Genomic DNA, 22,857 nt, shown 5'->3' on the forward strand with positions numbered 1-22,857 from the left:
GCAGGGGCAGGGTAAAGCACGCTGCCCGGTGCCAGCCAGCTCGGTGCCAGGACTCGCCCAGGCAGAAGCCGCTGGCCCAGCTGTCACCGTGGTTACTTCTGCAGCGGCCACGACTTGAAGGCCCAGAGAGACAGGAGCCAGCCCTGCCCAGGTCAGCAGCGGTCAGGAACGATGGCCCAGGAGGTACTGGCTTGGCCCCTGGAGAGCTGTGCCATCCAGACATGGTGTCCAGGACTCCAGAAGCACCCTGAGGCTCTCCCCAGAGGCCTGGCCTGGCCGCCGAGGTCCAGCGGCTCTGACTCAGTGTGGCCGAGGGGCAGAAACCAGGTGAGGAGGCCTCTGACCTTCGCTTGTGCCTTCGAACTGCAAAGCCAATAACAAGCGACCTCGGGGTCGGCGCCGTGGCCTGGGCCCAGGTGAAGCCTCTGCCAGTGGAGCCAGCATCCCACGTGGGCACTGGTTCAAGACTCAGCTGCTCCACTTCCCACCCAGCTCCTTGCTAATGCTGCTGGGGAAGCATCGGAAGATGGCCCAAGTGCTTGGGCCCCGGCACCGCCTGGCAGACCCAGAGGAAGCTCCTGGCTTCGGCCTGGCCAGCCCTGGTCCTTGCAGCCATTTGGGGAGAGAGCCAGCAGGTGGAAAATATCTCTGTCTCTTCCTCTCTGTCTGTAACTCTGACTTTCAAATAAATAAATCATAAAAAAAGAAGTCAGACTTAGGGGCCCTCCCCACCCCAGTCCCTAACACCTGTCCCGAGAACAGGTGGCTCCACCTGCGCGCTGGTGCCCCCTGCAGGCCGCACCCCTGCCCATCAGCCCTTCCCGCAGCACCTCAGGGTCCTCCTCCTGCAGCCCCCACATCCCAGGTGGGCCGCAGGGAGGGACAGCCTGGCTCTGTGGGCTTGGGTGGCCGAGTCCCAGGCAGGCCCGGGCAGGCCCAGCCCCCTCACGTCCAGACGCCCCTTGTCTTCCAGAACCAGAGGGAGCATTTGCGGCCCCTGTGGTGACGACGATGCCTCCCAGCGAGGGACAGATGGAGATCACGCTGGGGGAGGTTGTCTGCTCGCGGCAGCCCCTCCGGCCCTAGCTGCTCCCGTGACCCACGGCCCCACTCCCAGGGGCTCTTCCAAGTGACCACAGCCAGGCTGTGCGGTGTCCCCCCACCTTGACCTGCAACCTCCAGGCACCATGTGGTCTCGGTGGCACCAGGCCACCCCCTAAGCTGGGCACAGGGTCCTGTGTGCCCTTGAGGGGGGTGGGAGGACTTGGAGCGGGGCTCAGACTGGGACCACACAGCGCTAAGTCCTCCCTGGCAGGGCCGGACTCAGGACCAGAGCCCACGTGAGGCCACCACTCAGCCCTGCAGGGCCGTGGCCCTCCTGAGGGTCAGCGGGAGGCACCTCATTGAGACTGTGGCCGGCTGACCGCAGGTGCCTGTCTTCCCACCCAGGAAACAGAGGGCGAGATCGGGCCCTTCTGCTCGGTCAAGGTGCCGCTCACCTTCAGGCCTGTCATCCCGGGAGAGGTCCAAGCCAGGTTCAAGGTGGTGTTTAAGAACCCACAGTGCCCGACGGTGAGTCCTGGTGCCGCACGCCGCCGTCGCCCTGTGTGCGGGTCCCCGGCATGCTCTGCGCGTGTGTGCGTGCAAGGCTGCTTGGCGGCATACGTGGTTGGCACATCACTGCACATGCAGGCACACACGTACAGGTGTGTGCTCACGTGCACACATGCATCGTGCACACGCGTGTGCAGTCTCACAGAGCAGCTCTGAGTCACTGGAAGCGGCTTTCTTGGTTTCTCAGAGGCTAAAGTTGTCATTCGTTTCCTGCCAGCGTCTTCACGCGTTTGTCGAGTTAAACTGTGATGGAGCCGTTAGCTGGACCACTGCACCTCCGCATCCCCCCCAGCCCTGTCAGCGCCTCCCACGTCCCGGCCGCGGCCGCCCCGAGCCCTGCGGTGTCGGGACCAGGCGTGCTCCGCCCTGCTGCGCCCCTCCCCTTTGAAGTTTTGTTTATTCTATTATTTTGTTGTTGGAGAGACAGAGACCTGCCCTCCGCTGGTTCACTGCCCAGAAGCCTGCAACAGCCGGGGCCGGGCCAGGCCGGAGCCAGGGGCCCAGCGCGCCACGTGGGTCTCCCCGTTGACCCTTCAGTTCCTGCTGACCCTGCCCACACGCCGTGGGCCACGGCTCTCACGCCCTTTGCCCTCAGCTCCCGAGTGACTTTGCGATGCTAAGTTCCCTGGCTGGGCGGCACCCTGTGTGAGAATCAGCCAGTCCGCCAGTCCCGCCCCCCACGGCCCCGCCCACCCGGCCGCAGGCAGGGAGGGGCTTTCGAGGATCTGACCCAGGAACCGTTACCAATGACAGCACAGGCGTCGTCCTGATGCCCACCATACTCCGCAGTGCAGCCCGGCGCCCACGCCCACGCCGCACCCGCAGACCCACAGGGTCCCTGCCGCCCACCCTGGGCCTGGATTGAGATTCCACTTCCAGCTCCGGCCTGGCCCAGCCTGGCTGTTGCAGCCATTTGGGGGTGAACCACGGACGATCTCTCTGTTGCTCTGACTTTTGAGTAAACAAGTGTTTAGAAAGAGAGAGAGAAAGGCTCACTGGGCCGTGGCCTTCCCAGGTGGAGGCCGGCCGGCCGTGAGCTTCCCCGTGTCGGCCACGGCGGTCTTGCTGGGGCGGGCCGCGTTGCTGAGCGCGCCCGGCGGTGCAGTTGTATTTCAGAGTCGTCGGGGTTGCCTTGGACGTGCCCGTCTGGGTGCCGAAGCCCAGCGTGGACCTGAAGATCTGCATGTATGGCCGTCTCTACCAGGACTCCATCCTCGTGCACACACGGTGAGGCCCCCCTGCCCGGGCAGCCGGCGTCCTGCACGTGTGGTGGTCTCAGAGCGGGAGACAGGGGAGGGGGTCCCAGCCAGGGAGTGCTGCCCTGCCCCGAGCTGGAAGTGGCGAGAAAGGAGCCGGCCCTGCCCACTGCTGGACCTCAGCCCTCTACGTTCATTCTGGACTCTGACCTCTGAGCCCTGCAGGAATAGTTTGGTGCGCGGGAGTCAGCAGGCGCCCAGCTGCTGCCGCCCAGGTGCTGGGCGAGCCCGAAGGCCCCCATAGTCCCTGGCAGGCACAGGAGACGCACAGGACAAGACGTGTCCCCAAAGGGCAGTCAGTGAGCAGAGCAGAGCAGGGGGCTCCCAGGGCTGGAGCCTAAAGGGTTTGTAGAAACGGCACAGGCCACGGGCAGGCCCTGCCCCCCCGGACCTGGGTGGAAGTCAACTCCCCAGGGTCTGGATGGTCCGTGGAAGGGGCGCTGGGGCCCCGGGCACGTCTCCACCCTGACCAGCGTGTCCGCGAGAACGTGGACGGCCTCGCCGTCAGCTGTGCACTGGGCACACGTGACAACACAGACTTGTTCCGGACTCTTCAGATGGCACCTGTTCCATGCGGGTTCTGCAGGCATGGCTGGAGCCATGTTGACTGACAGAGAGCCCAGGGCCGAGCCCCGCCTGCAGGGAGGGGGGCGCGCAGACCGTGGGCAGACGGGGCCACCGCAGCTCTGGCGTCAGCCAGCCCACGAGCGAGAACAAGAGCGAGCGGAGGCTGCGCGTTGGCGCCCCTCGGTCCTCGCGCCTGGAGGGCCCTGGACTCTCGGCCGCTTCCCGCGCCCTGGGCACGGCCTCACCCCTGTGTCTGAGCCGCCGCAGACGGCCCTGGGGCCGTTGGGCATGAGGGACCCGGGGTAGCAGACCCTGGCCAGGCTGCAGACACTTGAGGACCACCCAAGGACTCAAAGGAGGTGCCAGAATGTTCTAGAAGATCACGGAGCCGTGGCTGTGACTCCCGGCAGCCCAGGGACAGCTGCCCTTTGAGGCCGCCTTTCCCCTTTGGCCCCAGGATAAGGACGGGGAGCAAGAGCAGTGGGCAGAGGCTGATTGCCCAGAGCTGAGTGGGCGCTGGGCCCCCTTCAGGTCCGCCGGGCCACGGGAGGCTCACGTTGGGAGAGGAAGGCCCGGTGAGCCTGACGGAGGCCGCGGCCTGTGGGGGCTGCCGTCACTGACCAAGGCCAGGCTGTCCAGGCCTCCCGCGCTCCCTGAGCTTGTGTGGCAGGGACACGGAGAGTGGCCCCCGGGACTGGCCAGGACGAGGAGGGCAGGCCCTCCCACCCTGAGGCCCAGTGGGCAGCACAGGCCGGGTGGAGAAGCCCGAACAATCCTCAGATTAGGACCTCACGGCCGGTGCTGTGAGCGCCTGACCAGTGCCCACGCCCTGCCAGGTCGAAGGCCGCCCTGCGTCTGAAGTTCGAAGTGTGCCCAGAGCTGCGGGGCCACATGGAGCTGCTGCCCGAGACAGGCTACATCCAGGCCCTCTCGTCCTACACCGTGCAGCTCAAGTTCCTGCCCCGGTGAGCAGCCCCGGGCCACGCACCCACAGCTCAAGGTCCTGCCCTTTGAGCCCAGGAGGGCGGGGGGCTCCACGGTGCCCTGGTGCCGGCCGCTTCATCCTAGGCCACGCCCCCACACACACTGCCCCCGACTCCCCCAGGACACCAAGGACGTCCCGTGCCGGGCTAGGAGACCGCTGGCCCTGGCTTTGCTGGGACGTGGCGGGCAGTGTCCCCGGGTTCTGCACCAGGCCCTGTCCTCAGGTGTCCTGTCACCTGCTTGTCCCTGAGCTCCTTGCCAAGGAATCCTGTTTGTTCTGGTTTCTTTATTTATCTGTTTATTTATTAAAGGGCAGAGACAAAGGAAGGTTTATTTATTTATTTGTTAAGGGGACAGAGACTCCCCAAATGCCCACAGCTGCTAGGGCTGGGCCAGGCCAAAGCCAGGAGCCGGGGGCTCCATCCTGGTCTCCCACCTGGGTGGCGGGGAGCCAAGGACTTGAGCCGTCACTGCTGCCTCCCAGGGTGCGTGAGGAGGATGTGGGGGTCCCAGCCCCCGCTCCCCCGCCCTCCACCCCCACTGTGGTGGTTGGGCCACTGCTGCCCCAAGCCAGGCACAGGGACAGGGATGGGGCTTGGCCGGGAGCTGGGACCCAGGGTGGGAAATCTGCCTGTGGGTGTGGGAGGTGGGACCCAGGGGTGGGAAATCTGCCCGTGGGCGTGGGAGGTGGGACCCAGGGGTGGGAAATCTGCCTGTGGGTGTGGGAGGTGGGACCCAGGGGTGGGAAATCTGCCTGTGGGTGTGGGAGGTGGGACCCAGGGTGGGAAATCTGCCTGTGGGTGTGGGGGGTGGGACCCAGGGTGGGAAATCTGCCCGTGGGCGTGGGAGCTGGGACCCAGCGGTGGGAAATCTGCCCGTGGGCGTGGGAGGTGGGACCCAGGGTGGGAAATCTGCCCGTGGGCGTGGGAGGTGGGACCCAGGGTGGGAAATCTGCCCGTGGGCGTGGGAGGTGGGACCCAGGGGTGGGAAATCTGCCTGTGGGTGTGGGAGGTGGGACCCAGGGGTGGGAAATCTGCCTGTGGGTGTGGGAGGTGGGACCCAGGGTGGGAAATCTGCCCGTGGGCGTGGGAGCTGGGACCCAGCGGTGGGAAATCTGCCCGTGGGCGTGGGGGGTGGGACCCAGGGGTGGGAAATCTGCCCGTGGGCGTGGGAGGTGGGACCCAGGGGTGGGAAATCTGCCTGTGGGTGTGGGAGGTGGGACCCAGGGGTGGGAAATCTGCCCGTGGGCGTGGGAGGTTGGACCCAGGGGTGGGAAATCTGCCTGTGGGTGTGGGAGGTGGGACCCAGGGTGGGAAATCTGCCCGTGGGCGTGGGGGGTGGGACCCAGGGGTGGGAAATCTGCCCGAGGGTGTGGGGGGTGGGACCCAGGGTGGGAAATCTGCCCGTGGGTGTGGGGGGTGGGACCCAGGGTGGGAAATCTGCCTGTGGGTGTGGGGGGTGGGACCCAGGGTGGGAAATCTGCCCGTGGGTGTGGGGGGTGGGACCCAGGGGTGGGAAATCTGCCCGTGGGTGTGGGAGGTGGGACCCAGGGGTGGGAAATCTGCCCGTGGGCGTGGGAGGTTGGACCCAGGGGTGGGAAATCTGCCTGTGGGTGTGGGAGGTGGGACCCAGGGTGGGAAATCTGCCCGTGGGCGTGGGGGGTGGGACCCAGGGGTGGGAAATCTGCCCGAGGGTGTGGGGGGTGGGACCCAGGGTGGGAAATCTGCCCGTGGGTGTGGGGGGTGGGACCCAGGGTGGGAAATCTGCCCGAGGGTGTGGGGGGTGGGACCCAGGGTGGGGAATCTGCCCGTGGGTGTAGGGGGTGGGACCCAGGGGCCGGGCTGGGCACAGCTGGGGGACCTGCTGGAACCAGAGCTGCTCGTTGCTCTGACTGCGCCCCCCCCCCCCCCGCCATGCCGCCGACTCCTCCCCGCCTGTCTCCTCGCCGGCATCTCTGACGCTGGGGTTTTTCTGTCTGGAGAACAAACTGTTTGTTAAATGGTCTGCATTCCAAGGGGATGTTCAGGGATGTGTTTCACTCTGTGTTACCTGACACGCGGCTGTGGAATGCGCGTGCACGTCTCCGGAAACAACTGCTGAACGTCCCTCAGCCGTCAGCGGGGCCCCACGCGGCTCTGGCCGTCAGCGGGGCCCCAGGCGGCTCTGGCCGTCAGCGGGCCCCACGCGGCTCTGGCCGTCAGCGGGGCCCCACGCGGCTCTGGCCGTCAGCGGGCCCCCACGCGGCTCTGGCCGTCAGCGGGGCCCCACGCGGCTCTGGCCGTCAGCTGGGCCCCACGCGGCTCTGGCCGTCAGCGCCGCGTGGGTGAGCGTGGCTCGTGCCCCTGCCTTTCAGGCACTCCCTTCCAGAGGACGCACACAAGTATTTCGACCCCGAGAGCCGCGTCCTGGAGGCCCCGATGACCATATGGGTGGCTGACCAGGTCTGTGAGGGCACGCGCCTGGGGTGCAGGACTAGGGCTTCTCCAGGAGGTCGAGCCCTGCGCCCTCTGGGGGTGCCTGCTGCCCGCGCAGCCCCTCCACGGTAGGGAGGAGGGGAGGCTTCTGCTGGGTCTCTGGGTCCTGCACTGGGCCGGCCCGGGTTGTGTCCCAGTCACCCAACCCACGCATGCGTACACAGTGTGCCCCATGCACCATACGCCATGCACACAGACACGCGTGCTCACACATTACACGTGTGTGCCCACGGAGTTCCCCTCACTGGCACATGGGTGCATGCACAGCGTGGCTGCTGCAGGGACGTGGGCTCTGAGACGTGCGTTCTGGACACGGCTGTTGGTGGCGGGGCAGCCCCCACACTCCTGCCCTCGTGTCCGGGGCCTTTGTGCAGGGCGGTGGGGGGCTGGGAGCACACGCTTGCCCTTTGTGCCTCAGGTCAAGCCAGTGGGCTTCACCGTCCACGCCGTGGTCACCACCTCGGACCTGGAGATGACCCCCTCCCAGCTGGACTTTGGCCACTGCACCGTCTACGAGGCCGTCAGGGCCGAGATCGACCTCTTCAACCACTCGCTGCTGCCCCAGGAGTTTGGCTTCGTCGGACTCCCCAAGGTATCTCCCATCGCCAGGCCCCGAGGACACAGGGGACACGGCTGGTGGGGGACGGGGACGGACGCGGCAGCCCCTGCTCCAGGGCCAGACTGCCCTGCACACCCACATCCAGGCCCCCCCACCCCGCCTCCCAGCTGGTGCCGCTCCTCGGCCCCACGCCCCGGCCTGCCTCTCTCCCTTTGTCTCTCTGGTCCAGTGCACCCACAGGGCTCCTGACTCCACTGCCTGCCTTCCAGAACTTTCTCTGAGTGGCCCCTGAAGCCCGCCAGCCCCCAGGCTGCCCCATGTCCACTTGCACGCCCCGTGCGGCAGCCCCCGTGACCCTGGGCCCGGCTGCATTTCTGTTGCCAGTTTGTGGACATCCAGCCCAACGATGGGTTCGGGACAATCCTGCCCCTGGAGACCGTGCAGCTGGAGGTCACCTTCCAGCCCACGCGGGCCAAGGAGTACAGCTTCGAGCTGGTCTGCAAGTCTGAGATTAACCGGTGAGCCGCGTGCAGGGGCCAGTGGGAGGCGAGGGCCCAGTGCCCTGTGTGTGTGTGAGGGGTGGGGGGCACGTATCCCTCAGGTCACCGTTGTGGTCGCAGAATTCGGGTCTGTGCGGCTCCTATCTGGGTGCACAGTCCAGGGGCCACCTCTTGCTGGCGGAGTCCGCGGTGGCGTAGAGCGTTACGTGGCAGTGTCTGGGCCTCTCTGCGTGGCCCCTCCTCCCCTTCTAAAGCCTCCAGGAGTGACCACAGGGGCTCCTCCCTGATGGCTTAGACCCGTCCCGTCTCTTCCCAGACCCCTCCAGGCTCCAGGATTGAATGAAACCCCGCCCTCCTCACGCCGGCAGACTCTGGGCATTGAGCTGCATGGGTTCAGGCGTGTTTCAGTGCAGGGGTGTGAGTGAGCACGTGTGTGGGCGTGCGTGTGCATGTGAGTGCAGGTGGACTGTGAGTCCAGGTGTGAGTGAGCACGCGTGTGGGTGTGCGTGTGCACAGTGAGTCTGGACATGCGTGTGGATGTGTGAGTGTCCGGGTGTGAGTGAGCACGCGTGTGGGCGTGCGTGTGCACAGTGAGTCTGGACATGCGTGTGGAGTGTGTGAGTCCAGGTGTGAGTGAGCACGCGTGTGGGCGTGCGTGTGCACAGTGAGTCTGGACATGCGTGTGGAGTGTGTGAGTCCAGGTGTGCGTGAGCACGCGTGTGGGCGTGCATGTGCACAGTGAGTCTGGACATGCGTGTGGAGTGTGTGAGTCCAGGTGTGAGTGAGCACGCGTGTGGGCGTGCGTGTGCACAGTGAGTCTGGACATGCGTGTGGAGTGCGTGAGTCCGGGTGTGAGTGAGCGTGCGTGTGGGCGTGCGTGTGCACAGTGAGTCTGGACATGCATGTGGAGTGTGTGAGTGTCCAGGTGTGAGTGAGCACGCGTGTGGGCGTGCGTGTGCACAGTGAGTCTGGACATGCGTGTGGAGTGTGTGAGTCCAGGTGTGCGTGAGCACGCGTGTGGGCGTGCATGTGCACAGTGAGTCTGGACATGCGTGTGGAGTGTGTGAGTCCAGGTGTGAGTGAGCACACGTGTGGGCGTGCGTGTGCACAGTGAGTCTGGACATGCGTGTGGAGTGTGTGAGTCCAGGTGTGAGTGAGCACGCGTGTGGGCGTGCGTGTGCACAGTGAGTCTGGACATGCGTGTGGAGTGCGTGAGTCCGGGTGTGAGTGAGCGTGCGTGTGGGCGTGCTTGTGCACAGTGAGTCTGGACATGCATGTGGAGTGTGTGAGTGTCCAGGTGTGAGTGAGCACGCATGTGGGCGTGTGTGTGCACAGTGAGTCTGGACATGCGTGTGGAGTGTGTGAGTCCAGGTGTGAGTGAGCATGCGTGTGGGCGTGCGTGTGCACAGTGAGTCTGGACATGCGTGTGGAGTGTGTGAGTCCAGGTGTGAGTGAGCACACGTGTGGGCGTGCGTGTGCACAGTGAGTCTGGACATGCGTGTGGAGTGTGTGAGTCCAGGTGTGAGTGAGCACGCGTGTGGGCGTGCGTGTGCACAGTGAGTCTGGACATGCGTGTGGATGTGTGAGTGTCCAGGTGCATGTGTGTGTACATGTGTGGTCAGAGCATGGCCCCTGGGAGCAGGGACTGAGGAGGGGAGGGTGGGAGGGGCTGCTCTCCCACCGCCGGGGTCCCGGCCTCTGGTGACATCTCCAGGGCAGGGCAGTGGCACCACCCAGCTCCAGGCCTCCTCCCACCCTGGCCCCATCCTGCCTTCCTCTCTCCCCTCCTCCCAGCCCCACCCCTGCTACCAAGTTGAGGGGCTGCTCTGTGTTGACAGGGGCTGGGCCGCCCTGGTGAGGTCAGCCTGACCCCGGCAGCTGTGGCCCCCAGCCGCAGCAAGGCCGATGGCACCTGCCCCCTAGCCGCCCCGAGGGGCAGGAGTGGGCTTGTGGGTTTGTTTTGATGGGTGCAGATTGGGACCCACAGACCCAGCCGCCACGCCTCTCAGCCTCCAGGAGAGGGCCTTTGCCCGTGTCCGTCAGCCCATCAGCTGAGCGGACCTGAGGTTCAGACGGGAGCCATCTGGACAGGGTCACGGGTAGCTGACCGCACGAGGCCTGGTCAGAAGAGCAGCCAGGATGGGCACGGAGAGCCCTGCTCAGACGGAGCCCCCCCAGCATGCCCCCCCGCTCCCACACCTGCCAGTCGAGCCACACAGCAGGCCCTGCCCCCACCCCGTGCTGCCCTCCCTGGTGCCCCCACCCGTGCTTGGATACCCCTTGTGCTACTGGGGAAGCATCCAGAACAATCTAGAACGACCTAGAACACTCAGGGGTGTGCCTTGTTTTCACCCTGGTAAGAAGGCGTCAGACTTGCGGCCGGCAACTGCACCCCCCATTTGCATGCAGCACAGGGCGCCCGGTCCCTCAGCCACCTCCCAGAGCCTTGCTCGGCCGTAGCCTACACACCAGGGGTCAGGATGCCGCTGAGGTGCCCACGTCCCACAGGGCAGTGCTGGGGTCCAAGTGCGGACAGCTTCTGGTCCAGCTCCCCGCTGACACAGCCTGGGGTCCCGGCTGGGGCCATCTGGGGAGTGAACCAGAGAACGGAAGGTCTCTCTTTCCCTCCCCCCTGCCCCGCCCCCGCTCTCTCTGAGAGGCAGGTGATTGGCTCAGATGGAGGTGCTGCTGTCTCATAGCAAAACGCCCGGGGCCAGCTTCCTGCTGACAGAGCTGGGGCGGGGCCAGTTCCTGGCTTGGCCTCGGCTGGGGAGTGAAGCGGTGGATGGGAGCGCTCAGTCTCGTCCTTGCTTGCTGTGTCTTTGCCTCTCAGACAAACGTTTAAGACAAGAGGGAATGGCCAGCACCGCGGCTCACTAGGCTAATCCTCCGCCTAGCGGCGCCGGCACACTGGGTTCTAGTCCCGGTCGGGGCGCCAGATTCTGTCCCGGTTGCCCCTCTTCCAGGCCAGCTCTCTGCTGTGGCCAGGGAGTGCAGTGGAGGATGGCCCAGGTGCTTGGGCCCTGCACCCCATGGGAGACCAGGAGAAGCACCTGGCTCCTGCCATCGGATCAGCGCGGTGCACCAGCTGCAGCGCGCCAGCCGCGGCGGCCATTGGAGGGTGAACCAACAGCAAAGGAAGACCTTTCTCTCTGTCTCTCTCTCTCACACTGTCCACTCTGCCTGAAAACAAACAAACAAAAAAAGACGAGAGGTAAAAACGGAATTGAAGACGGTCAGCTCGGTGTAAAGAACGCGTGGTGGTCAGCGTGCGCATTTCCTTCGAGCCTGCCCAGCCGCCCCCCCCCCCCCCCGCGAGGAGTGCCTGGCCCTTCTGCTGGCTTCTCAGGCAGGGTGGAGGGCTCCACTCAAGCCCTCTGTTGTGTCCGCGCGCGTTTTCCTGGTCCGTGGGCCTTGCATTTTCTCTGCCTTCCAGACAGCGAAAGCGTTTGATCTTGGTCAAGTCATGTTTATTGATTTCTTTCAACGTGTCAAGCAACCGTTTGGTGTCATATGCAAGAAGTTTTCTCCTAACCAAGGTCACAAAGCATTGCTTGTAAAAATTTTGCATGTCTACAATTTTTAAAGGTTGATTTATCTGCGGGTTTATGTGAAAGGCGGAGTTCCAGACAGGAAGGGACAGCTCTTGCATCCGCCCATCCCTCCCCAAATGGCTGCAACAGCCGGGGCTGAGCCAGGCCGAAGCCGGGAGCCTGGAGCTCCATGCTGGCCTCCCTCAGGGCGCAGCGGCCCAAGCACGTGGGCCACCTCCTGCTGCCCCCCAGGTGCGCTAGCAGGGAGCTGGATTGGAAGCGGAGCAGCCGAGACTTGAGCCGCACTCTGATGTGGGCTGCTGGCGTCAGCACAGCCGGCAGCGGCTGTCCTCGGCACGGCACCGGCCACCGCGTTTACGCCTGGGTCTCCAGTCCGTTCCCGTGGGGTGGGAGAGGCGAGACACGGTAGAGTCGCTGTTTGCATGCAGGTTTCTGTTATTCTGGCTTTGTTGCTGGTAAAAGCCCCCTCCCCAGAGTGAACCAGCAGGTGCAAGACCTCTGCCGGCCACACTGCCTTTGTCTCCCGTGTCTCCGCGGCTCCTCCAAGGTTTCCTGATGAAGCGAGACCAATCTGTCTCCCACGCACGGAGGGTTTGCTGGCCACGCCCCTTTGGTGTCTGTTGAGCGCCTCGGGTAACTCCGTGGCTGCACGTGGGGCAACCCAGTTTCCAGTGTGACCCGTTTCGAGGCGTCCCGGTCCCTGGGGGAGGCGTTCACGCCGCGTCCGGAGCCTCCGCGCTCCCCTCGCGCAGCTTGGTCAGGAGCTGCGCCTCCCGTGCGCCTGCTTCTCCTGAGCCACAGCGGCTGGCCCGAGGGGTCACAGCTTCCTCAGCTCTGCCTCCCGCCCGGCCCACGCTCTGTCCTCACACACCCAACAACCCTGGCGCCCGACCTGGGGGACCCCACCCCGAAGACCGCTCATGCCTGGCGTTTCTCTGCTGCAGAAATAAACCCACAGCCTGTTCTCTCTCCTCAAGCCCACCTGCTGGTCCCAGGCCACTCACTTTACTGCCCATCGTTGCAGCTGTGGACAAAGCACGCGTGGGTGCAGCTGGGCCTCCAAACCACATCACGCAGGGGACCAGGGGACCGGCCCTGCTGCCGTGCCCGGCAGGGTGCAGAGGCCTGGAGGGTCACACGCAGGTGCGACAGCTGCTCCCCGAGGTCAGGGACTGCGTTCTGCTTTTTAAAAGATCTGTTTATTTAGCTGAAAGGCAGAGTGACAGGGAAAGAGAGTTACACGTCTTCCATCTGCTGGTTCACTCCCGAAATAGCCACAACAGCCAGGGCTGGCCGGACAGAGCCAAGAACTCCAACCGGGTCTCCCATGGGGTGGCAGGGCCACATCCTCCACTGCCTTCCCACGCACACGAGCAGGGAGCTGGACCAGCAGCGGAACAGCCGGGACTCAAGCCAGCGCTGATACGGGAGGCCAGCGTCGCGGGTGGCGGCTTAACCTGCAGCACCGTGACGCCCACCCTGATTTCCGCATCCTGCACCTCGTCCTCGTGTCATCGCGACAGACCCGTGCCCGCACAGCAGAGGGTCCCGCTTCGCACGCGCCCACTCCGGACACTGGGAACCGTTGAAGGCGGAGCTTAGTGGGAAGTCCTAGCTGGAATCGCATATCTAGAAGACAGTTTGAAAATCAGTCGTCTGAGCTTTCTTTCCAGGAACTGAAAAAGAGCAGAGATGAAACCCAAAGAAAGGACAAGGAAAGACGAGCTCGCAGGCGGACGCTGACGAAGTGGGAGCCACACACGGACCAGAGAAGCCCATGCGTGTAAGTGCGGCGCCTGGCAGGGCCGGGCACGCAGAGGGGCCTCCCTCGGGCCCCGCACACATCAGCCAGGGCACTGCGGCTGCGGCTGAAGTGGACAGCTGCCTCGACACACAACCTCCCACCTGACCAGACCGGAAAAAACCAGACTGTTCAGGAATGGCACCCAAGATATAAAAGCATCCCACAATGAAAAATCCGGATGTTTCCACCAGTGAATTCTTGCAGACATTTAAAGAAAATGGAACCAACGCCGATCCTGACTCTCCCAGAGAACAGAAAAATCTGGGTGCCACTGTCCACATGGCCACCACCCCGGGCTGAGGGGGCCATTTGCAAATGCCCAGGGCGAGGCCCAGGGCGGACAGCACAGCCCACTCAGGGGAGGGAGCCAGGAGTCTGCGGCCAGGAGCGGCACAGATCCCATGGGCGCTGCACTGGGTCCTGAGTGAGACGGACAGGGAGCCGGGCGTTCCCTCCTGGGCTTCTCTGGGGGAAAGAAGCGATGGCAGATGGACGTGTTTTCTCAGCCACCTGTGCAGATGAACTGTGACCACCGTCCCCGCTCTTTGTCCAGGGCCCCCGAGTCATGGCGCTGACAGCCTCTGGCGGTCTCGGGAGGACCCTGGAGATGCAGCCCTGGGCGGGAGGCCACAGCTTTGCTTCTGGGAGCAGCGGAGACGAAGGAGGAGCCCGTGGGGCTCCCTGAGTCCCCCCAGAGCGCGGCACAGCGCGTGGTGCAGAAGGAAACAGGAGTTGAAGAACTGGACGGCCCACGAGGACGGCGCCAGCCCTGGGAGGGACTCCACCAAAACTCACCTCCACGCGCAGCGTCTGTCACACTGTCCGTGCTCTCGCTGTCCAATTCGGAACGATCACCTCAGTGACGTCTCCACTCTGAATCTTCTAGAAGATTTATGGGGGCAGGGGCCGGGGCCATGGCCAGCAGGTTAAGCTGCCACCTGCAGCACTAGTATCCCACATGGGCACCGGTTCCAGTCCCGGCTGCTCCACCTCTAATCTAGTTTCTTGCTGGTGCGCCTTGGCCCCTGCCATCCACATGGGAGACCCGGATGAAATGCCTGGCTTCAGCCTGGCCCAGCCCTGGCCGTTGGAGAGTGAACCCATGGATGGAAGATTTCTCTCCCTCTCTCACCTCTCCCTCTCCCTCTTCCCGGTTCCCTTTCCCTCTCCCCCTTCCACTCCAACTCTGACTTTCAAATATTTTTAAAAGATTTATTTATTTATTTGAAGTCAGAGTAACACACAGAGAAGTCTTCCATCTGCTGGTTCACTCCCCAAATGCCCACAACAGCCAGGGCTGGGCGAGGCTAAAGCCAGCGGCCAAGAGCGCCACCTTTGTCCCCCACATGGGTGGCAGGGCCCAAGCGCTTAGACCACCCCCAGCTGCCTTCCCAGGCCATTAGCGGGAGCCGGAGAGCTGGGACTCGAGTGGGCACTCTGCCATGGATGCAAGCGGCGGCTTAACCCACTGGCCACAGTTCTGGCCCAAGATCTATTGATGTGTTGGAAAGGCAGAGTGACGGACAGCCCTCTTGCATCCTCCCTTTCCCTCCCCATGTGCCTCCGACAGCCAGGACGAGGCCAGGCCAGAGGCAGGAGCCAGGAACTCCGTTTGGGTCTCTGATCGGGGCAGCAGGGGCCCAGCACTCAGGCCGCCATCGGCGGACGGCCGGGAGCATGAGCAGGAAGCCGCATGGGAAGCAGAGCAGCCGGGGTTGGAACAGGCGCCCTGAGAAGGGATGCGGGCACCCCACACGGTGGCTTGACCCCGCGCCGCAACGCCCACCCCAGCACTACTTTTTTTTTTTTTTCACTTATTTGACCGGTAGAGTTATAGACAGTGAGAGAGAGAGACAGAGAGAAAGGTCTTCCTTCCGTTGGTTCACCCCCAAAATGGCTGCCACGGCCAGAGCTATGCCAATCCGAAACCAGGAGCCAGGTGCTTCCTCCTGGTCTCCCGTGCAGGTGCAGGGGCCCAAGCACTCGGGCCATCCTCCACTGCCCTCCCAGGCCACAGCAGAGAGCTGGACTGGAAGAGGAGCAACCGGGACTAGACCCCGGCACCCATATGGGATGCTGGCACTGCAGGCGGAGGATTAACCAACTGAGCCACGGCGCCGGCCCCCAGTGCTGCTTTTTAGATCTCTGAGTATCTCATAGCCACCTCCTCTGCGCTGTCTCAGCTCTGGGCACCCAGCATGAGCACAGGGGTCAGGGTTTCCACTGTGCCAGCCTGAGCGGCGAGCGCTACCACTGCAGCCGAAGCCCAGGAGGCTCGCTGGACGCTGCTCCTGCCATCGCCCCCACTCCTGCCGGCCACCACCAGGCTGGACGCTGCTCCTGCTGGCCGCCCCAGGCTGAGTGCCGCTCCTGCTGGCCGCCCCACTCCTGCTGGCCACCCCAGGCTGAGTGCCACTCCTGCTGGCCGCCCCACTCCTGCTGGCCGCCCCAGGCTGAGTGCCGCTCCTGCTGGCCGCCCCACTCCTGCTGGCCACCACCAGGCTGGACGCTGCTGCTGCTGGCCACCCCAGGCTGAGTGCCACGCCTGCTGGCCACCCCCACTCCTGCTGGCCACCCCAGGCTGAGTGCCGCTCCTGCTGGCCGCCCCACTCCTGCTGGCCGCCCCACTCCTGCTGGCCACCCCAGGCTGAGTGCCACGCCTGCTGGCCGCCCCACTCCTGCTGGCCACCCCAGGCTGAGTGCCGCTCCTGCTGGCCGCCCCACTCCTGCTGGCCGCCCCACTCCTGCTGGCCACCCCAGGCTGAGTGCCGCTCCTGCTGGCCGCCCCACTCCTGCTGGCCACCCCAGGCTGAGTGCCGCTCCTGCTGGCCACCCCACTCCTGCTGGCCACCCCAGGCTGGACGCTGCTCCTGCCGGGCGCCCCCAGGCTGAGTGCCGCTCTGCCGGTCACCCCCAGGTGCTTCAAGCTGTCCTGCCGAGCCGTGGGGGTTCACCCACCCCTGGAGCTGTCCCACTACCACATCAAGTTTGCGGCCACAGCGCTGTACAGCACGTCGGTGGCCGCGGTCTACGTGATCAACTCACACCTGAGCATGAACTCGCTGACCCACTCGGTGCCGCGCATCGGCTCGGAGGAGCCCTCCCCGGTGGGGCCCACGTCTTTCGAGTTCCTGCTGCCCCCGGACTCGCCCATCACCATCTCACCCTCGGTGGGGACCGTGCTGCCGGGAAAGGTGAGCAGGGCCCCGTGGCCAGCGGGGGGAAGGGGCTCAGACTGCCCAGGGGACCTGCTCGCCCACTGACCACGGGAATCCAGCCTGGGCATCAGCTGTGGGAGTCCACCTCGCCCTTCATCAGAGCCAAGCAGGGGCCAAGGGGGACCGGGACGGAGGAGGGGCCTGCAGACCGTGGGGCCAGCTGGCGTGGACCTCACAGAAGGAGGGCAGAGAGGCCACAGCACCCGTCTCAAGGAGCCCAGTGTTGGTGCCTCCACCCAGCACCCTGCTCCCCGCCCCGTCCCTCTGGTCCACACGCACAGTAGGGGGCTTCATGGTCCTGGGCTGCAGCCCACCCTGCCTCCTGCAAGGGCCACGTCCAGGCTGAACTCCCAAAGAAGGGGTCACCTTGAGGGGACTCGGGGACCATGGTTGGGGGCGCAGGACGCTCAGGTAGGCAGGGCCCGGAACCCACTGCCCTGCCGGCTCTGCCCACAGAGGTGCCTGGTCCAGGTGGCCTTCCGGCCCGTGCTACCCAATGATCTGATCCGCCAGGAAGCCCTCCAGACCCTGAGCAAGGATACGGAGTCCAAATCGGTGCCTGGGCGCGGGCGGGGCATGGGCTGGTTCTGGTGGGCCCTTCAGCTGCCTGGGCTGGAGTTTCCCAGGTGGCGAAGGCAGACTCCAGACTCCGGAGCAGCCTGCGGGGTGGGGTCTCCGTGGGGCCTCCCCTGCCCCCAGGACACCCCCCCTCCATCAGCCTTTGCAGGGGCCGGTTGGGGGCTGGGCCCTGGAGGAGCTGTGGGACCCCTGTGGGGCCTGCTGGCCAGAGGGCAGAACCCAGGGCGGCCCCACAGCCAGCACCCGCTCACAGCTCCGGAAAGACACCATCACCCAGAGGAAGGAGTTCCGGAGACAGTCCCTGGCCCCGATGCGCCTGCAGGGCCGCGACCGCTACCGGGCCTCCATCTCCCACAGCCTGGGGCTACAGAGGCAGGAGCTCAAGGCCAGGTGGGCCCCTCTGACGGAACCCAGCCCACCCCGGGGAGACTGTTCCCCCACACACCACCTGCAGCCCCGGCTGGTTCAGGTGCAGCTAGATCCAGGAGCTCCCCTCCCTGGGCCTGGTGTCCCCAGGAGCAGCCGGGGAGGCTGGTGCCCAGACCACGGCCTTCCGAGCAGAGACGTGGCTCTCAAGTTACAGGACAAAGGCCCCTGCTCTCCTCCCTCTCTGCCCATGGAGAGGCCGCCCCAGGAGCTGAGAAGGGTGGGAAGCCAGCTGGTCAGATAAAAGGGGACAGCCGTGGCCAGGACCCAGGGTGGCCCCATGGCCCAACACCCGGAACCTCCTTCCCCAGAGTACTCCCTCTGGGTGGGGGCGGTCTGGTTCCAGCCAGGGGCCAGGGGCCAAGCCTCCGCGCTGCGGGCAGGTGGGAGGGCAGGGGCCCGTGGGCAGCGTGCCGGCTCCATTGCAGTGCCGAAGAGTTCCAGGCTGCCCAGGCCGCGCTGGCCAGGGCCTTCCAGGGCAAGTTCAACAAGTTCGTGGTTCCCTGTGTGGTCGCCAGCGGTGACATCAAGGACAGGAAGGGAGCAGAGCCCCTGACCTTCAGGTGTGGAGTGTGCGGGCTAGGAAGGGCCAAGCAGATCCAGGCCTGGGTGGGCACAGGGCCTCCTGGCTCCGCCCTCAACTTGCCCTCGCCCCCCAGCCCCCACAACACCCTGTACCTGGAGCTGTGGTGCCCGACGGTGGCACCGCCCATCGTGGTGACATCCGACAAGGGCAAGACCGTCTTCAACTTTGGCGACGTCGCCGTCGGTGAGTCCCCCTGGGGTCCGGGCAGGGCAGGGCTCTCCCTGGGGCCGGGGGCCGTGCCGTGACCGCGGCCTCCCTGCCCGTCCCAGGACACCGCGGCATCAAGAAGGTCTCGATCCAGAACATCTCCTCCGAGGACCTCGTGGTACCGTGTCCGCGCCGGGCCGGGAGCGGGGGGCCTGTGGCCGGCCAGCACAGCTCAGCGCCCCTCCCAACGCCGGCCCCAGGTGGAGTTCTCGCTGCTGAACCCCGACGGCCCCTTCGTCCTGCTGAATCCCCTGAGCAGGCTGCACGCGGGCGAGACCCAGGCCCTGGTGCTGTGCTTCTCCCCCCACGAGAGCACCCTGGTGAGTCCCGAGCTCCCCTGGGCCGCTGCACCCAGGCGCCCCGGCCGCCACCCTCCTGGGCCCCGGCATCGCGGAAGTCAGGCCAGGGGCCAGGCACTGGGTACACCCAGACAGGGCTGCCCGCCACCCTCTGGTTGACGCTGCCCTGGCTAAGGGACGTGGCCTCCTCAGGCTCAAGAAACGCTGGACGTGGCTACCAAGAGAGGCACCCTCACCCTCACCCTCCTGGGCACTGGCGTGGCACCGCTGATCACGTGCTCCGTGGACGGCGGCGTCCTCAACATGGGCTACGTGATCGCCAGGGAGTCGGTGTCCTCGACCTTCAAGGTGACCTGCCCCGGCCTGCAGGGGCCAGCCGTGCCCAGCTAGCTGGAGAGCCAGTCTGCCCCCTGCCCCGGCCCCTCCCGCCCACCGTAGGGCCTTGGCAAAGAGCTCCCTTCCTCGTGTTGCTGCCCTGGGGGGCAGGGGTGGCCGTCTGTCTGAGGGACGCCCGCCTTCTCACCCCCCAGATGGGGTCCCGGAGGCTCAGCTGGGGGCAGGGACAGCGTGCCGTCCAGGGCGAGGGCGTGCCCGGGAGGGCAGGACGGCGGCTGCCCACCAGCCCGGGAAAGGGCTCGTGAGGTCCCCACCGCCGCTGTGGCCAAGTCGCGGACACTGACCGCGGGCAGGGGCAGCAGGGGGGCCCCGTGACGCGGGCGCGCTTCGCAGCTGCAGAACGACTCCTCGCTGCCCATCAAGTTCTCGCTGCGGCTGGAGAGCCTCTCGCCCACTAGGGCCCAGGACCGGCAGCAGCTGCCGCGGTTCCTCGCCTCGCCCGCCCAGCGGACGGAGGTCGTGGGTGAGCTGCGGGCGCCGGGAGCGCGGGCAGGGCTTTGCGGAGCCGCAGGGGGGAGAGGCGGGGCCTGGGAACGGGGCGGGGCCCCGGGAGGGGAAGGGCCATGGGCGAGGCTGGGTTGAGGGGAAGGCAGGGCCACGGGAGGACAGGGAAGGGTAGCCGCTGAGGCCCTGTGGGAGGGGAAGGGGCAGACCTCGGGAGGGACCTGGGGAGGGGGCGGGGCCACGGGCGGAGCCCGCGAGGGGAGGGACAGGGCTATAGGAGGGAGGGGCTCCATGAGGGGAGGGGAGGGGAAGTGGGCGGGGAAGGGGTGGGGCCATGAGAGGGAAGGGCCAAGGGCAAGGACGGAGGGAGGAGACAGGGCACCAGGCGGGGAGGGGAGTGGCCCTGGGTGGGGCGGGGGCTACGTGGGAGGAGACTGGACCTGGGAGGGGAGTGGACAGAGGGCGGGGCTCAGCGGTGGTGGGGCGTGGCCTTGGAGGGCGTGGCTCGGGGGGGGGACAGGGCCCGCAGGGGTCGGCCACGCCCACCTCGGCTCCGTCACAGGCTCTCAGAATCTGAGTGGGCAGAGCGTGTTCAGCGTGGTCCCCGCCGAGGGCGTCCTGGAGCCCGGTAGGGCGCAGGACTTCACGGTGACCTTCAGCCCGGACCACGAGAGCCTCTACTTCTCCGACAGGCTCCAGGTGGTGCTCTTCGAAAAGGTGGGTCCCGCCCGGCCCCCCTTCCCCGCGCCCCCCCAGGCGGCAACTGAGGGAGGGGCTGAGAGCCGCGGGGGCGTTCGTCCCCAGAAAGTCTCCCACCAGATCCTGTTGAAGGGCGCGGCCCGCGAGCACATGATGTTCGTGGAGGGCGGAGACCCCCTGGACGTGCCCGTGGAGTCTCTGGCCGTGGTCCCTGCCTTCGACGCGGAGCACAGGGAGGGTGAGTCCCCAGGGAGGGTCCCAGCCCCGCCCCCCGCCCGGCCCCCAGCCCGCCCCCAGCCCCGCCCCAGCCCCGCCCCCTTCTGGCCCCCAGCCCCGCCCCCCGCCTGGCCCCCCCCAGCCCCGCCCCCGCCTGGCCCCCAGCCCCGCCCCCCGCCTGGCCCCCAGCCCCGCCCCCCGCCTGGCCCCCAGCCCCGCCCCCAGCCCCGCCCCCCGCCTGGCCCCAGCCCCGCCCCCCGCCTGGCCCCCAGCCCCGCCCCCCGCCTGGCCCCCAGCCCCGCCCCCTGCCTGGCCCGTGCCCAGCAGTTCCCAGCCAGGCCCTCCCTGCACAGACACGGAGGAGCTAAAGCACTTGCTAGTGACCTTGGACTACGTCCAGTACGACACAGACCCGTCGTCCCCACCTGCCACGCGGGAGCTGCAGGTGGGCTGTATCCGGACCACCCAGCTGTCCCCAAAGAAGGTGACCACAGCACCGGCCTGGCGGCTCCCTGGCCTCCCCTGGCCCCTCCCGGCCTTGTCCAGCCCTGGGCAGGTGGGGGGCAGGCTCTGCTCGGAGCCGGGGGGTGGGGGAGCGGCCCCTGTCCCGGCCCAGCGTGCCTGGCGGCCAGCCTGCAGCCCCCCCCCAGATGGTGGAGTTCAGCCTGGACAGCGTCGCCGCCCTGCAGCACAAGGGCTTCTCCATCGAGCCCTCGCGGGGCGTGGTGGAGCGGGGCCAGACCAAAACCATCAGCGTCTCCTGGGTGCCGCCTGCCGACTTCGACGTGGGTGCCTGCTGCCCCTCCCCGGGAGGGGTGCGGTGGGGAAGACAGGACCCCGGGGCCAGCTCAGGACCCCTGCTCCCTCCCCCGTCCTGTTCCAGCCGGACCACCCGCTCATGGTGTCAGCCCTGCTTCAGCTCAGAGGGGGCGTGAAGGAAACCTACAAGGTCATCTTCGTGGCCCACGTGGTGACCAGCCCCTGAGCCCCAGGAGCCTCTGCACAGAGTCCCCGGGACCCTCGCCCAGGGACCTGGCGTCCGGGATCCGCCGCTGCCCGGCCCCACAGCCAGGGCCCCCTGGTCCCACAGACATGGCCACTGCTGCCACCCTGGCCCCAGCGGGCCCAGGGCCCAAGAGCACCTGTGCCCAGACCCCACCGCAGAGCCGCTGGCCAGGCCGGTCCTGCTCACAGACAGCCCCTCCACGGAGCTCCTGGGGCCCCGGCCCCACCCGCACAATAAACCCTCGCGAGGCAGCACGTGCGGCCTGTGTCTGTGGGCGACAGCGGCCGACTTGCTGGGGCAAGCAAGGAGAGGGAGGACAGGGCCCCCGGGGCTCGCCCTGAAACATGGGCCGCCTGGAGGCCACCCTGGCCGCCTGGGTGCTGCGGTAGAGCAAGGCGGAGCTTGAGGCTGGCCCAGACCCAGAGAAGCCCAACCAGGGGCAAAGAGGGCGGGGGCCTCCAGCCCCCCAGGCCTCCCACACCTCCCAAGTCCCGGGACCCTTGACAGCCCCAGGCACAGGCCAGGCGCCCTGCTCACCCACCCGCTCCAGCCAGAGCCCAGCCAGCGTCCAAGACCAGGTCCAGCTTGGGAGCTTGCGCTTGCTTTCATCCGAGGGGAGTCTGGGCTGTTCTGTGCCCCAATCCCGGAACCCCTGAAGGCCCAGGATGTGGATACTGAAGAGACAGACACGTGGTGGGGGGCAGGGAGAGAGGGAGAGAGACAGGGGGAGAGAGACAGGGGGAGACGGGGAGAGAGGGAGAGAGACGGGGAGAGAGGGAGAGAGACAGGAGAGAGGGAGAGAGACGGGGAGAGAGGGAGAGAGACGGGGAGAGAGGGAGAGAGACAGGGAGAGAGACGGGGAGAGAGGGAGAGAGACGGGAGAGAGGGAGAGAGACGGGAGAGAGGGAGAGAGACAGGGGGAGAGAGGGAGAGAGACGGGGAGAGAGGGAGAGAGACGGGAGAGGGAGAGAGACGGGGAGAGAGGAAGAGAGAGAGGGAGAGAGACGGGGAGAGAGGGAGAGAGACAGGGGGAGAGAGGGAGAGAGACGGGGAGAGAGGGGGAGAGAGGGAGAGAGACGGGGAGAGAGACGGGGAGAGAGGGAGAGAGAGACAGAGACAGGGAGAGAGAGACAGGGAGAGAGACAGAGGGGGGAGAGAGACAGAGGGGGGAGAGAGACAGAGAGACTCCATCCAGTGGTCCCCAGTTGCCCAAAACAGCCGGGCTGGGTCAGGCCAAAGATGGGAGCTGCAAACTCAACCCAGATCTCCCATGTGGGTGCACGACCAAGTCTCCTCCGTCCTGACCGCTGCTTCTCAGCGTCTGCGTGAGCAGGAACCGGAGTCGAGAGCTGGAGCCCAGTGCCAAGCCCAGGCGCTCTGATGTGGGCCGCAGGGGGGAGAGAGACGGGGAGAGAGACAGAGACAGGGGGAGAGAGAGGGAGAGAGAGACGGGGAGAGAGGGGGGAGAG

At 66.4% G+C, this 22,857-nt stretch overlaps 1 protein-coding gene across 13 annotated transcripts in view; it reads left to right on the forward strand.

Annotated features, from left to right (window-relative positions):
* CFAP74 (cilia and flagella associated protein 74) overlaps nt 1-22,018 on the forward strand; it is a 52,554-nt gene extending 30,536 nt beyond the window's left edge. The window contains exons 18-38 of one of the 13 annotated variants that reach the window (XR_016211322.1): nt 974-1,053; nt 1,450-1,572; nt 2,720-2,841; nt 4,274-4,402; nt 6,775-6,862; nt 7,314-7,487; nt 7,839-7,972; nt 16,230-16,506; nt 16,987-17,085; nt 17,363-17,499; nt 17,964-18,098; nt 18,195-18,304; nt 18,391-18,446; nt 18,529-18,648; nt 18,820-18,975; nt 19,357-19,486; nt 20,030-20,184; nt 20,276-20,404; nt 20,736-20,866; nt 21,033-21,167; nt 21,266-21,639. Coding sequence is in view for 10 of the 13 variants with exons in the window: in XM_089301570.1 (XP_089157696.1) it covers nt 503-635; nt 974-1,053; nt 1,450-1,572; nt 2,720-2,841; nt 4,274-4,402; nt 6,775-6,862; nt 7,314-7,487; nt 7,839-7,972; nt 16,230-16,506; nt 16,987-17,085; nt 17,363-17,499; nt 17,964-18,098; nt 18,195-18,304; nt 18,391-18,446; nt 18,529-18,648; nt 18,820-18,975; nt 19,357-19,486; nt 20,030-20,184; nt 20,272-20,404; nt 20,736-21,167; nt 21,266-21,729 (3,387 nt within the window). In the remaining 3 variants the exon portion in view is untranslated. Of the gene's footprint in view, nt 636-973; nt 1,054-1,449; nt 1,573-2,719; nt 2,842-4,273; nt 4,403-6,774; nt 6,863-7,313; nt 7,488-7,838; nt 7,973-16,229; nt 16,507-16,986; nt 17,086-17,362; nt 17,500-17,963; nt 18,099-18,194; nt 18,305-18,390; nt 18,447-18,528; nt 18,649-18,819; nt 18,976-19,356; nt 19,487-20,029; nt 20,185-20,271; nt 20,405-20,735; nt 21,168-21,265 lie in introns of all 13 variants that reach the window. The other 12 variants (XR_016211323.1, XM_089301567.1, XM_089301568.1 and 9 more) reach the window with 12 other exon arrangements.
* The last annotated feature ends 839 nt before the right edge of the window (nt 22,019-22,857 follow it).

This window comes from Oryctolagus cuniculus, chromosome 7 (genome assembly GCF_051225735.1).
Source record: "Oryctolagus cuniculus isolate XC-2025 breed Fujian yellow rabbit chromosome 7, ASM5122573v1, whole genome shotgun sequence".
NCBI lineage: Eukaryota > Metazoa > Chordata > Mammalia > Lagomorpha > Leporidae > Oryctolagus > Oryctolagus cuniculus.